The sequence below is a fragment of the Myotis davidii genome, unplaced genomic scaffold (genome assembly GCF_000327345.1).
Source record: "Myotis davidii unplaced genomic scaffold, ASM32734v1 scaffold348, whole genome shotgun sequence".
Classification (NCBI taxonomy): domain Eukaryota; kingdom Metazoa; phylum Chordata; class Mammalia; order Chiroptera; family Vespertilionidae; genus Myotis; species Myotis davidii.
This window is the reverse complement of record NW_006298965.1, coordinates 1,512,656-1,527,619: the sequence shown is the minus strand read 5'-3', so window position 1 is coordinate 1,527,619 and position 14,964 is coordinate 1,512,656. Positions and strand designations below refer to the sequence as shown.

At 44.7% G+C, this 14,964-nt stretch overlaps 1 protein-coding gene across 3 annotated transcripts in view; it reads right to left on the bottom strand.

The window, feature by feature from the left end:
- The window catches only part of GHR (growth hormone receptor), a 200,700-nt gene that overhangs the window by 28,124 nt on the left and 157,612 nt on the right, over positions 1–14,964 (bottom strand). For all 3 annotated transcript variants that reach the window (XM_015571011.1, XM_006774555.2, XM_015571012.1), the window contains one exon: positions 375–504. In XM_015571011.1, coding sequence (XP_015426497.1) covers positions 375–504 — 130 coding nt within the window. The remainder of the gene's footprint in view (positions 1–374; positions 505–14,964) is intronic.

Genomic DNA, 14,964 nt, shown 5'->3' with positions numbered 1-14,964 from the left:
ACCAGAGGGCAGATGCTGAATGCAGGAGTGCTGCTCAGCCACAAGCCGGGCTGGTGAGCCCAGTGGTGGTGGCAGGAGCCTCTCCTGCCTCCACGGCAGCGCTAAGGATGTCTGACTGATGGCTTAGGCCCATGGGAGTGGGCCTAAGCCATCAGTTGGACATCCCCCAAGGGCTCCTGGACTGCGAAAGGGCACACACCAGGCTGAGGAGACCCCCCCACAAAGTACACAAATGTCGTGCACTGGGCCTCTAGTTGTGAATACATTTAGAACATCCAAAGGAACCATTTCAATTCCTACTGCTGCCCAGGACTCAGCACACTTCAAGCAGAAAATCTATGGAGATAAAAGTCAGAAAGGCACGAAGGCGGTACCTTCTAATGTAGAACAGCTGCACGGCGCCTGGGCTCCCGAAACCGTGATGCACCCCGTCTGTCCAGTAGCACGAAAACGTCTCTAGTTCAGGTGAACGGCACTTGGTGAACTGGGGCCTCCCTGAAGAGTCTGCAGAATAAAAGGAAAAGGCAAAGCATGAAACCAGGAGGGTCATGTATGGTCTCAAAGAAACTCACTTTGAAAGAACGCTTTCTCCTAGAAATGCTGTTTTCCTAAATCACACGTTTAGAGCGCGTTGCTTGTCAGTTATTTCTCTGTCAGCCCTGATTCCACGGACAAACCATTTGTCTTGATTTCAGATATTGTTTCCTAGGGCCTGTTTGCTAGTAAGAAACCAGGGCTAGAGATGAGGATCTTGGAAGAGGAAGTTTATTTGGGAGGTGACCCCAGCAACTAGAAGTGAGAGAACGGGATTGGGGAAGGGGAGGGAGCCCAGCTGATAAAGTGTGTGTTATTCAGCTGGTTATCATGGTGGCTCCTCTGAGATCCTGTAGAAAGTGTGCCTCCCTGCTGTCCTGGACAAGAATGACAGGCTGGGTTAGGGTTAGGGTTGAACTGCAGACTAACCAGATAAGGAGCAAAACAAACAAACAAACAAAAAACAAAACAAAACAAAAACACCACCAAACCAAATCAAACCAAAACTTGACCATTTCCAAAATGGCCATGGAAGTCAGAAGAACAATGAGAACTGATATACAACAACGCTTTGTCCCAGATGTGCCTCTCATCTGTGTATAGCTGCAGATTTAGCAGATGCAGAGAGTTTAACCTAATATCCCAACATATAGGAGGCATTCTCCACTTCCTAAAATAGACTTGACCCATCTGTACGCATAAGTTGTTTAGAGTTGGACATCTAGTTAATGAGTTTACTGGCTAAATCTTTTAAAAGAATGCAATCGTGAGTGGCTTTTTATTTAAAAATCTATATAAAGAGAAAAGGCCCTGTCGTGGATGCTGTGGTCCCTACGTCCCATCTCTTTGCCCACCGGATGTCAACGCAGCCACCACTGCACATGGCTGGGCATACTTCAGGTGCCTGCCGAGGTTTCTCAGAAGTCAGGTGAGGACTCGGCCCAAGTGCAGGTGCAGTTGAGTTCATGGGCCTTAATACCTCCAGGGCATCCTTCAGTCAGTGCATGATGGGAGCTGTTACTCATGAATATGTCGAAAAATGTGTGTTTCCTTAGGCAGCACCTGTTACACAGAGAGGACCTGGAGAAATTCCTTTTCTTAATAGCTGACGCACTGAAAACGGTAATTTTTGGTCCTTCCAGAAAATCAGTGATTAGTAAAACATACTTAAACCACAACTATTTTAATGCCTGCAGGTTTGAGGAAAAAGGGTATTTCATTCTGACAGTTATTTACACAAAAGGTAAGAAGAGAAAAGGCAGAGGAGAGGGGGTTGGGGGAGTGAGTAAAAAGGGGAAGGGACTGAGAAGTGCAGATTGGTGGTTGCAGAATAGTCACGGATGTACTCCCACAGCACCGGGAGTAAAGCCAATAATACTGTAATCACCATGTATGGGGCCAGGCGGTACTGGAAACATCAGGGTGAAGACTTTGAAAAGTATACCACTGTCTCACCACTATGCTGTACACCAGAAACCAACACAAAATAATACTGAATGTCAACTGTAATTGAATAATAGTTCTGCTTTCTTTTTTCAAAAAGAAGAGGAACTCCACTGCATTACAAATGGAGAGATCGGTGTGCTAGCCCTGGCTCTGAGATGGTCTGCCTGTGACCTTCCAAAGCCATTGTTTGGGGCAGAAAGAAGAGGAGGAGCAGTCGAAGTGGGGAAGGGATGGTTGGAGGGAAAGGCCAACCCGACCTTCTCCAGAGCCAACCTTCTGCAGAGCTTGGGTTGAGAGTGACACTCAGCAGCCACCTGCCCTCGCACGGAGGACCTCGGCCGCACCATGTCGCTGCGTGGACCACCTGCTGTCAACAGCCCCACACACCTGTGATCACCCCTGAACACAGGCTGTGGTGGGAGGGGCTGGAAGGGACAACCGTGCCCTCTGGCCAGGGTGCAGCTCAGCACAGCACAGCAGGGAGCATTGCCTGTTGAGGGAGCAGCAGTGGCAAACGAAGGGAAAGGAGGAAAACAAAGCAATGGGTCCCCGTGTGAGTAAGAACTACAACTTGTACAGACAGTCCAAGAAACACAATTTCATAGGATAGATAAATAGACTCGAGACATGGTTTTAATCCTAAAGAAGGAGAGAAATGGTAAGATCAGAGCAGAGTATGGGATTATAGGTGCCTGGAAAATGAAAGAGGAAACACTGTAATGAGAGCCAAGCAGGAAGCTCATTGGGCCCGGCGACTTCTGGCCCCTTTTGGGTGGATCTGGGTTCCACTCAGGAATCTGCACAGGCAGCCGATCTCAGGCCAGTTTGGGAAGCGTTGCCACAGCAGCTCGGTCACCCCGATGTGGATCAAGCGGTTACTGCTGAACTCAAGCCAAAGTGAGGAAATACTTGCTGTCAGTGGAAATCGCTTTCATATGCTCTGAGGATTGCACAAGCACGTGGGTCCGGCCAAGTGTGGAGAAACTGCCGTGTTCCTTCCCCAAACGATAAACAAGAGGCGGTCATCCCAGCGGTCAGTCCACTCCCCGGTCCTCGCCTGCACAGGCTTTGGGAGAGATCTCTGGGGACTGAGTAGCCGAAATGTACCGGGGATTGACCAACACCTTTGTATACAGCCTCTACGTTTGGGTAAAGCAACAGCATAGAGAGATCTCCACGATCTTGGAAGGTCTGATGAGAGAGGACATGGACATCCGTCCTGCTGTGGTGGAGAGAAGCCACTGCATTCAGCACAGCGGATTTTCCAAGCCCCCTTCTCAGGCCAGGACCAGATGGAAGGGGACTAATAACATGGTCACAGCAGCTAAGACTCAGGGGTGACCACGTGCCAGGCACTACCCTGCACATCACATGCATTAACTCCCTTCATTCTCACAACTATGGAAGGAGGTAGGTACTGTTTTTCTCACCATCTCAGAGATGAGAGCACTGAGAACAGAAGTCAAATAACTGGCCTGCGGTACCAGGTTACCAAGAGCAAGAACGCTCATTGCAACCGGGCAGACAGTCTTATTTCAGAGTCTCATCGAAGCCACGACCCTCGTAGCTTTCAAAGTCCGAGAGTGGCCCTCGGGAAGGAATCACCACCCAGTATGCACATATTTACTCACGTGATAGGTCAAAAAATAAACTATCTCAAGACATGCTAACTCTTCATGCCTGCAATGAACTCCGATCTACTCTATTCCAGTTTATAAATGCTGCTGCTCACGACCCGGAAAAGTGATTTCCTAATGGGCCCCCACGTTCAGTTTGAGAGACACTGCACACAAAGCTCCCCTGCGTCTCTGAAAGTTGAAAATTAATGTGCCTCGCACTCAGAGCCAGGCAAAAGTGCACCCTTTACCGGGCACACGTATGACATGGTCAACAGGACTGTGGTTTCCAGGTAACCGAAACTTATTCTTGAAATCCTTTCCCCCACATATATATTTAAAGATTTTTTTGATCACTAAAAAGAGTCAAATGTCACATGACCTTTTTAATGGCTTTGCATGGGGGCCAGGGATTATCATATGGAATTAGGATGTACGCGTGCATAGGGAAGGCTGGCCTCTTCTGGCCCCCACACTAAGTAGCTGCACTGCTTTGCTGGTGAGTTTCATGCTCTCACTTCAGCTTTGCTTAATTCCCAAGCAGTTCTTTCCTGGAGTGACGTAGTTTTTTAATAATAATAACAATTCTCCATCTTGAGAGGTGCCTTGACAGTTGATGGAAGTTACTGGGAAATAACTTGATGCTACTGGGTCACACCTGAGAGCACAGACTTGGGAGCCGGCCTCCTGGGTTCCAGCCCCACCTCCATCTCGTACGTCTGTGCGATCTTGGGCAACATACTTGGCCTCTTCAGTTTCCTCACCGGTGAAACGGGATGATGACGGACCTCATAGGGTTATTGTGAAGATCAAGGAGGTAAGAGATGTCAACCTCTCAGAACGGTGCCTTCCTCTCAGGAGAAAGTAAGCACTGTGTATGTGTGTGCTGTTATCGCCACCCTCACAGTCCGCTGGGGTTGTCAGTGGATGATCTGGTAACTGCTGTTACCTAGGAAGTGCTGGAGATGGGCACTGTCACATCTGAGACCCATCCTCATTTCCCAGGCTGACGGTGACAAGTCCTGAGGTGCTGGTTGGAACGTCGGAAGTGGGTGAAGTGGTGCTGTGACAGCGTGCCCCTCACTGGTCACAGGGGATTCTCTGTGGTGTGCTCCAGATGGTCAGGGCTACCAACGCAAGAGTTCTACACAACTGGAGGATGTCGCTGTATCCTGACATACCGGTGTTAACATGTAAAGAATCCCAAGCAAAGGCCTGCCCTGTGGTTCCCGAGAAACCACGCTGCAAGTCTAGAAGTTCCTGGGTGGGAGGAGACTCAGCAGCGACTCAGGCCTCAAGAGGGCCTCGGGGACATTAAGAATGCTGCCTGATGCTTTCCCTGTCGACCAGGGTCCCAGCGGGAACTGCCGAGGCCTCTGGGCCGTGACCTTTCAGAAGCAGCACACTGAGTGGGCAGTCTGAACTGGAATTGGAATTCTGGTTCTCTCACTAATGGTTTACCCAACTCTCCCACCCAGAGTGAAAACAGCTAACAGGAAAATCTGAATCTCCAACCTCTTCTCCTCCTTGTCTGCCCAAACCTGTTCTCTGCTCAACAAAGAAAAACACCTTCCATTTTTCGGTCCTTTGGATTTTTTTTTTTTTTTTTTTTTTTTTTTAGAGACATTCGCATCAGACATTCCATGTCTCAGCTAATCAAGAAGCATTTATGCAGCAGCTATCAATGGGTAAGACACTCTTTTGGGTGCGGTGGGAATTATAAAAATAATGTGTGATGCGGATTCTGCCTTTGAAGAGCTGTAACCGGGCATAGGAGATGACACCCGTGCCTGTGAGAATAGCTCACAGTGAGTTCACAGAAAGATAAGGGCTTTAGGGAGTCAGAAGAAGTGGGGGTGGAGGGACAGAGGAAGGTTTCACAGAGGAGTAAGGAGAGGGCGATTAACTCAATCTGGTTTGCTGTGATGGAAAATGCTGATGATCACTGACCAAAAGCCACCTGGACACATCAGTGTCTTCACCTTCATTGCCTCCTGAGCAGGATGTGCATTCTAACAAGATCCTGGGCAATCCGCACACATATTAGAGATTGAGAGGCATGGACATACGGCTCCGACTGCCAGCTAAGGACTCTCTAAGGGGACCAGTTGTTCTCAACTCCAGCTCACCTCAGAGTCACCCGGAGGTTCTTGGACAAACTACCTTCCAGAGACCTAATTTAATTAGATTGGACAATGCCTGACACAGTGTTATATGTTAGTTATATCTTTAAAAAGTAACATGACTCTTAATATATTGAGTTAAAAAAAAAAAGGTTGGGTGATGCCTGCACAAGGGTACTGTTTTAAATGCCCCAAGGAACTCGGGTGCACAACCAAGGTTGAGGTTCTCTGAATTAGAACAATGAGCTTCTCTGTTAGAGAAGTACAGTGAATTCTTAAGCAAATAGTATACTGAAAGGCCCGTCAAATGCTGAGTCCTGTGAAAAACAAACCAAATAAGGATTAGCGAGGTCAGGCAGCAGGCATCGAATCTCGGGAGTGAGGGGGTTGGGGGAGCTGGACCAAAACCCGTATAATGAGGACGTTGGGGGTGTCCTGCTGGCTCTTGGGAGGCAGCATGGTGGACAGCACAGCCCCTCTTGCGGGTGATCTTCCCGGGTGCCCAGGAAGGGCCAGCCTAAATCCCACTTGTGTGGAGCAGAAACATATGCTCACAGCTGCGTTTCAGGGGCTCGAACGCTGTAGTTCCAAGTGTATATGGCGGTGAGAGTGCAGCTGCCCTCGTTGTGGGAGTCACGGAAGTGAGTGTTAGATTCCCCCCTGCAGATCCCGGGAGCAGAGCCAACCCAAGCCTCAGGATGGCCCTGTGTCGGTCCATACAATGGAACAGCCATGGTTGCCTTTGCGGGAAACAGCTTCTCAATGGAACACATCCTGGCGGTCTTTGGCATGGCTCTCCTGCGGCAAATTTCCTAAGGCCTCCTAGTTCTTCCTTCATCTGCTCTTTCTGGAGCTCATTGTTGGAGAGATCTGTATGCTTTAGAGAGATGCTTCTTGAACATCACTGATGTTCAACATCATCCCTGGCCTCCACCATGGATGCCAGCAGCACTCCTCTGTGCTGTAGAGCATCACCTGAGGATCTTTTAAAATGCACATTTAAAAGGCAGGGTCTGAGAATTGGCACTTTTGATAAGTTCCCAGGTGCTGCTTCTGGTGACCACAGTCTGAGGAGCAGGAATTTCTATCTGTGCTGCCCAGTAAGGTAGCCATGATCTCCCGTGTCTATTAAGCATTTGAAAGGGGGTTAGTGCAACCAAGGAACTGAGTTTTTAATTTATTCAATTTTAATTAACTTAAATTCAAAATGAAAACAGCGTAAATATTTTCCCTTAAATATAACCTTATTGTTTTAGCAGGTCTACACTTCACTTTACTGAAAACTCAGTGGAAGATTATATACCAAAGTATAGAGCTTACCCCCAATTCAAGGACTCCATTCCAGTGGTCCACTCTCTTGAGAGAGCTCAGTTTTTTTCATGGAGTTCCCGGACACGCAGCAGGAGACCCAATCTAACCTTCTGAGCAGAGCACCTAATATTCTAAAATTGCCTCTCCTCACTTGCTGCCTGTGAATAGCCCTCTTTCCAGTGTTAGACCCTTGGTGGGTAGGAGCAGTAGGGAATAGTAGAAAGAGGCTTGGGAGCAAGCTGGCTTTACCTCTGAACACCAGATGTGTGCTGGATAGAAATATTACATAAAATTCCTAAGCCTTTTTGGGGGGTATTCGGCTCAGTTTACCCATGTGTACAATGAGAACAAAATACCTCATAGTTGCCGGACATCAAATCAGATTATTTATACAAAGTGCCTGGCACATGAATTTCAAACAAGAACTACCACCACCGGCATTACACAGAAAAAGCTCACCAATTTTTATGGATTAGTAGATCCTGACTTCATCTGTTGTGCTCCATGGAAATGTTTGACATTTAACAGGGCCTTCTACATTGCACTGTCTTAGCCTACAGGCATGCCTCACAAGGAGAATCTATAGCACTGGAATGGGCCACTTAGAAAGGTACTTAGGACTAGCAAAGCTTCTAATCCACCAGCATGGAAGCTACCTTCTTATCCTCGCACCCAGTCAGTCTTAAGTGCAAAACAAATTTAGGTCAGAAGTCATGACCTCCCAAGGTTCTAAGACAGGTTTCTAAACTCAGCGCTATTGACGTTCTGGCCAGACAGCTCTTTGTTGAGTGAGGGGCCTGTATTTGTAAGATGTTCAACATCATCCCTGGTCTCCACCCACTGGATGCCAGCAGCACTCCTCTGTCCCCCAGTGTGACAACCAAGATGTCTCTTGACATTGCAAATAAACCTCTTTTCTATGGGCATGGATCACTCACTTTAATACCTCAATTACAGATGCTCTGATTATGTTTATATATATTGCATAATTACATTGAAATTGAATTTTTACTGTTGGCAAGTGAAAACATTTTACTTAAAGAATGCACAAACGTTCTTTGTAACTCACTGGTTGAGCTGCCACTCAGGGCTAAGTTCTGCCGTGTGCCCTCTCATTTCATCTTTACAACTCTTCTATAAGGAATGTTCTAGCATTACAATCTTCATTGTGTAGATAAGGAAACTCAACTCTAGAAAAGCTCGATAATTTTTTAGCCAAAACACTAATTAATAAGTAGCAAAGTTGAGATTTAAATCCAGATTTTTCTTGCTTCAAAACTCTTCTCCATGTGCTGCACTGTCTCTCAGTTTTACATAGGGTTTCTCTTTATGGTCATGATGCCTTTTTGGGGTATTAGGTTCAGAGATTTATTGGCTTCCATGAGCCGTTAGCTCGAAAACACTCAGGCTTAGAGATGAATTGTCCTATACCGGATTTGATATGGCCTTGTACTTCACCTTTTACCTTCATTATGTAAAGCCAATAGGAAAAGACCTTATTATCAGAACCATACATATTCCCTAAACAATGCCAGATCCCCTCATGGAAACGAGAATTAACAACAGTCCTTGCCTCTGTGAAATGTTCGGTATGCTTGGGGAAATAAAATTTACACATATGAAATGACTTGAAAAATGCAACATTTTAGGATACACTGGAATAGCTATATGGAACTGTATCAAGAAAAGGAAGAGTTACAATAGACCTAGAACACTCCATCGAGAAGTTATCATAAAAAATGGAGAGACCAAAAAAAATGGAACATTCATAAGAAATGGAGAGACAACATTCCACTGGGCGACGCTCAAGAAAACAAAGAATAAACATTTGCCTTTCCCTCATCCAAGTCAGAACTTCTCACTTCTAACCATAACCAAAGGTAGATAAACATGTAGAGCCTGAGAAGCAATGTTTATTTCAGGCAAAAAAGAGGGTTCTGGGAACATGCCTTGGGAATTTCAAGGAGAAAATAGTTTATATGCAATCACACACTCTTTTTCTGGAAGCTGTCTTGCTCGTCACCATTTCATTTTACAGATGAAGAAAATTATGTCCAAAAAAGAGAAGTGAATTGCCACACAGCTGATAAGAAGTCAGGCAATGTGTCCTTCTGCTTCCATAAAGTGAAATCATCACCAAAGTCGGATGACCTCTTGATTATTATGTGTTTACTTCAGATCTACTGACTCTAAGGTCCTACCAAATTTCCACACATCATGTTTATAGAGTGAACCAGGCTCGATCCTGAGCCCTAGAGTCTATGACAACGTTACGATCATGTGCAGGGTCACAGTGGCAAGGAAAGCAGTCTCTGATTAGGCACTTCCAAAACTTATAACACACCAATGTGAAGAATGATTTTGAGTATGGACACTCAACCATGTAATGAGTTCAGAATTCTATGCATAATCAACCTACTTATTACACTAGATGGCAGCAAATAGGTGTCTACGTATATGGTCAGTTAACTAGGAAATTGAAAACAAAACAAAATCACACCCAGATGGGCTCTAAGTTCGCCTGAATAAAGGTAAAGTTTCCACGAGTGTTAAGCTCTTTCATGTTCTCACAGATTCTTGAAGAAGTTGTGGTCATTCTTTTTTTTTTTTTTAATGGAAAAAAGGGAATAAAATCATCGTCCGCATTTGCCTCGCCCTCTTCCAAGTCAGGGAGGAGGTTCCTCCTCATTATACACTTTCCTTACTCCTAGAATAAGCTTTTGGCAAAACTGATAGGAAGTAGACTTTCAAAATGGGGAATTATCCTAGAGACTATTTGGAATATAGATCAAAACCTACTATAACTACTATTCAGTTCTGAACCTCTAACTTGGTGTATATTGTGCCCTTTTCAGATATGAGGCAGATTCACAATTAAAACCAAATATTGAAATAAATGTAACATGGACCCAACCTTCAAACTATGTTTTATCAACTGTGGACTTTTCATAAACTTTGGACATTAAATGGGGACTTCCCCCTTCAAAATAAGGAAACTTCTTCCAACACATGCAGTAGGTACTTTGTTCTATCAACTACTGCAATTAAATATTTTGTAATATTGCTTGGTTAAACTTTATCAAGATTTTAAATTCATATGTTCATATATGTTTTATAATGAACAAAATATATTAGATCATTATACATATACATGGTCGGAGAAAAGTAGGCTTACAATTGTTCATATGGAAAATAAGCTATACTAATAAAATACAAAGATGCTAATTGACCGTACCTTTGCTATGCCCAGCAGCCGATCAGAAGAGTATGCAAATTAACCCAACAAAGATGGCCATTAAATTTGCATACTGCAGGTGGGGCAGGCAGAGCGAGACGCTGCCTGCGGGATCCGGGCCTCGGATCCGTGACCTGGCAAGGCGGGGCCGGCAGCACCTGACACTGCCCGCAGGATCAGGCCTGCTGTGGGTGACCCAGGGTGCCTGGCGTGGCAGGGTGGGGCAGCGACATCCACCGCCCGCCCCGCCGTGGGATGGGGCCTGCCATCTGCCATCCGGGGAGTGGGCCTAAGCCAGCAGGTGGTTATCTCCTGAGGGGTCCCAGACTGTGAGAGGGCACAGGTCGGGCTGAGGGACACCGTTCCTCCCCCAGCCAGTGCACAAATTTTTGTGCACTGGGCCTCTATACAATAATAAATAATAATACACACATAAACTCTGTGTTGCACTTACAACTGCAAACCTTCTTTTGCCCCACTCTGTATACAATTTACAAATATGTAAATATGCATAGTGTGTGTTTGAAGATGGTTTTATTAATGGACATAAAATTCAAACTTCCATGACCTATAACTGAGCAGATCCCTTTACAAGATAAAAGTGAAAAATGAGGCAAGAGAGCCTGCCAATGCCACCACTCAGCATCAATTCCAAAACTCACACTCTGTTTCATTCTACTCTACTTTCACCCCTCCACACGATTAACTTATCAGCTAATTTAGGGCCACCGAGGCAGGGCTCAGACCGGGGCTCCTTATCCTGTTAAAACCCACTCTCCAAGTGCCTTCATACTTAATGGATGGCTCTGTTGGAAGCACAAACAAAGGGGAAAGGAATAATAGAGAGGAGGTGTCTGCCCATCAGATACCACTCGTAAGCATGAGAATTACCAAAACTATGTTCACTATTTTGAACTGTTAAAAGAGAATGAGGAATGGCTTAAAAATGAAACGTTGATGCAGGTATGAAGAACACAGTCTGGCATTTGGGAGCAGGCCAAGGGGAGTTTCCCTCCCTGGTAAGGGGTTTCCATGGCCCTGCCGGTTTTCTTCTATGTCGGCTCCCCTTTCTTTGCAGAGCTTGGCCGAGGTCATGATCAGTGGTCTGCATGAACTCTGCTACAGAAGGCACATCCCTTTGTACAGGTCAGTGTTCTCAGCCTGTAGTCCTAGGGGTCTGCTCTGCCCACACCAGGACACCTGGGAGCTGGACAGACACCCAGGTTCCTGGGCTCCACCCCAGACCTACCACAGCAGGTTCTCTGGGAGGGGCTTAGGAATGGCTATTTTTGATTCTCCTAAGTTGATTTGTATACTATTGGCCCCCCACTTTCAGGAACAACGTGCTGTTTTTTATAACCAGAAAAGGAGAAAAGAACAGCTCAGAGGTTTTCCTGCTGGCCCTGGCCTCAAAGGGCTCACACGTGATAGGCAGTATTATGTTCATGTGGTGAACTTCAGTCAGATGCAAGACAACTTCTGGTTCATAAAGGAAATTAAACACACAAATTGCATACATTTAAGGAGAGATGGTAAATCTTCATCTGGAAAAGAACAATGTGTTTTGGGTCTTCTGGGACATGGCCTTGCTCATGTGGGGGGCAGGGCAATGGGTCGGATTACACTAACACTGCATGCAACCATGTTCCAGAAACTCATACATTTAATGCTCCAGGCAACCACAGAAGACACTATTATCCCCACTTTGTAGATGGGGAATAAAAGACTCTAAGAGGCTAAATGTCTTACCCAAGTTCATTCAGCCGGTAAGAGGTATAGGTAAGATTTGACCCAGATCTCTGAAATTCACGAGCACGGCATTTCCAACTGCCCTCTGGTTCTAAAATTCAGGTACCATTGGTGAAAAGATGACAGAAAAAGTAAAAGTATAGAGGAAATAGGAAAAAAGAGAGGCAGGCTAGCGTATCTGTCCAAAAGGAAATATGCAGGCGTTCCTTTTGAACACTTAATAGAACCACAATATTTATAACCGAGGGGAGTAAAGGAACCTTTCTATGCTGGTGATTTAGAGCTCTGGAAGCTGTAGGTCAACACACAGGAAATATTCATGTGGTTTGCTAGAACACAGAGTTCCCATCTTAAGAGAAGTTTTATAGGATCGTCAGCAGTGACAAGTGGTCAGGTCAGCTGTTGAGTTTCACATCGTCCATGGATGTGAATTAATATCCCTCTGGAGCAATGGCTCAGCACTGATTCAAGAAGCAACAGTTCTCAATTAGGAGCCCTAGCTGCCACTTCCTGTACCAACTGAGACTTCCTGGGTGGTCTCTCAGCATGCCGTAATTGTTAATGGACTCGAACAGGTCTTCACACAGAGCAGCACGATTCTTGTCCACTGAGTCAACAGAGCTGCATCACATTTGTTACCATGTCCACGACGAAATTTTACAAGCTTGCTTCTCCCCCTTGGTTTTGCACTGATGTTTATTTTTTATTTTTTATTTTATTTTTTATTATTAATCAACAGGCACTGGCTGACCAAACCTGGGTCTAGACAGGGGTGGGCAAACTTTTTGACTCAAGGGCCACAATGGGTTCTTAAACTGGACCGGAGGGCCGGAACAAAAGCATGGATGGAGTGTTTGTGTGAACTAATATAAATTCAAAGTAAACATCATTACATAAAAGGGTACGGTCTTTTTTTTTCAATAGTTTTATTCATTTCAAATGGGCCAGATCTGGCCCGCGGGCCATAGTTTGCCCATGGCTGGTCTAGAACAAGACAGGGTGGTAGAAGGAGCTGAAACTTTGCAGCCAGAGTGCCCTGACTTTTAATCCTTGCTCATTGGATTTTAGGAACATAACATCTTTTCTTGTAGTCTGAGTTTCCTCCAATTCCATGAAATAAGAGTGGTAAGAGTAATCTTGCCCTGGCCAGTTTTGCTCAGTGTTTAGAGTGTTGGCCCATGGACTGAAGGGTCCCAGGTTCGATTGTGGTCAAGGGCATGTACCTCAGTTGTAGGCTCAATCCCCAGCCTGGTTGGGGTGCATACGGAAGGCAACCAATCGATGTCTCTTTCACATTGACACTTCTCTCTCTGTCTCTCCCCCTCCCTTCTACCCTCTCTAAAAATCAATGGAATAAATTTCCTCAGGTGAGGATTAACAACAACAGAAAAAGAGTAATCTTATTTCTTGTGAGATAAACTCTAAAAAGTGCTGGTTTAATATGTGTTTGTCAATTCTCACCCAGGAAACTTGTGAATGATGGCTACCATAATTCACAAACTAAAGTTAATGTATTTATCATGTCTAACATTTATTGGGTACTTTCATCTGTCAGGCTCTGTTCTCAAAGCTTTTAGTGTTTTATCTCATTCAATCTTTTTAACAAGTAGCATGACAGGGGCATGGGTATCCCATGATAATGTGGGAAAACTGGCCCGGAGATGGAAGTACCATGCGTAGAAAGTCTTTTTTCAAAGCCCATACCCTCACCCTCTTTATGACACAGCTTCCCATTATTCTACAGCAGTGATGGCGAACCTATGACACACGTGTCAGAGGTGACACGCGAACTCATTTTTTTGGTTGACTTTTCTTTGTTAAATGGCATTTAAATATATAAAATAAATATCAAAAATATAAGTCTTTGTTTTACTATGGTTGAAGATATCAAAAAATTTCTATATGTGACACTTTTCAGCCGGGTGTGTGTGCTTCTGCTAGTCACTTACTCTCCTGTGCCTCAGTCTCCTCATCTGTTAAATAAGGATAACAGGACTGACCACACGGGCTTGTGATAATGGGCTTAGATTAGGTCATGGTGAACATGATGTAAACACTGTTATGATGATAAAGTATTTTCAGGTGGTAAGCCTAATGATGAATGTCTTCAACACTGGAAATGAAAACAATATTTTTCTTGTTTCTTTCAATAATTACAAAACTTCCTTAGAACTCTGCATCAAATAATAACTTTGTTAGTGTTTTGTGGACTAACATACCTTATTATGAATTAACATCAGCCATTTTGGCTTCTCTGTGATGTAAATAGTCCTCAAACCCATTTAGGTCAGTGAAATCACAGGGTGAGAAAAAGAAGAAATAAAAACCTGGACTTTAAAAGTAGGCACTTAACAAACCAGAGACCCCATTTGACATCCTACCCATATCCACCACAGGTAGACTGTAATTTTGAAAATTCACTCTGTAGAAGTACCATCACTTTTTTAAAAATTAAATCTTTATTGTTCAGATTATTACAGTTGTTCCTCTTCCCCCCACCCCCCTTGGCTCTCCTCCACCCAGTTCCCATCCCACCCTCTGACCTTACCCCTCCCACTGTCCTCATCCATAGGTGTACGATTTTTGTCCAGTCTCTTCCTGCACCCCACACCCCTTCCCCGCTTTCCATGCCCCTGGTTCTATTATATCAACCAGTTTAGTCTGTTCATCAGATTTTTTATTCACTTGATTTTTAGATTCACTTGTTGATAGATATGTATTTGCTGTTCATAATTTTTATCTTTACTTTTTTCTTCTTCCTATTCTTAAAGAATACCTTTCAGCATTTCATATAATGCTGGTTTGGTGGTGATGAACTCCTTTAGCTTTTTCTTATCTGTGAAGCTCTGTATGTGTCCTTTGATTCTAAACGATAGCTTTGTTGAATAGATTAATCTTGGTTGTAGGTCCTTGTTTTTTTTTTTTTTTTTCACTTTAAATACTTCTTGCA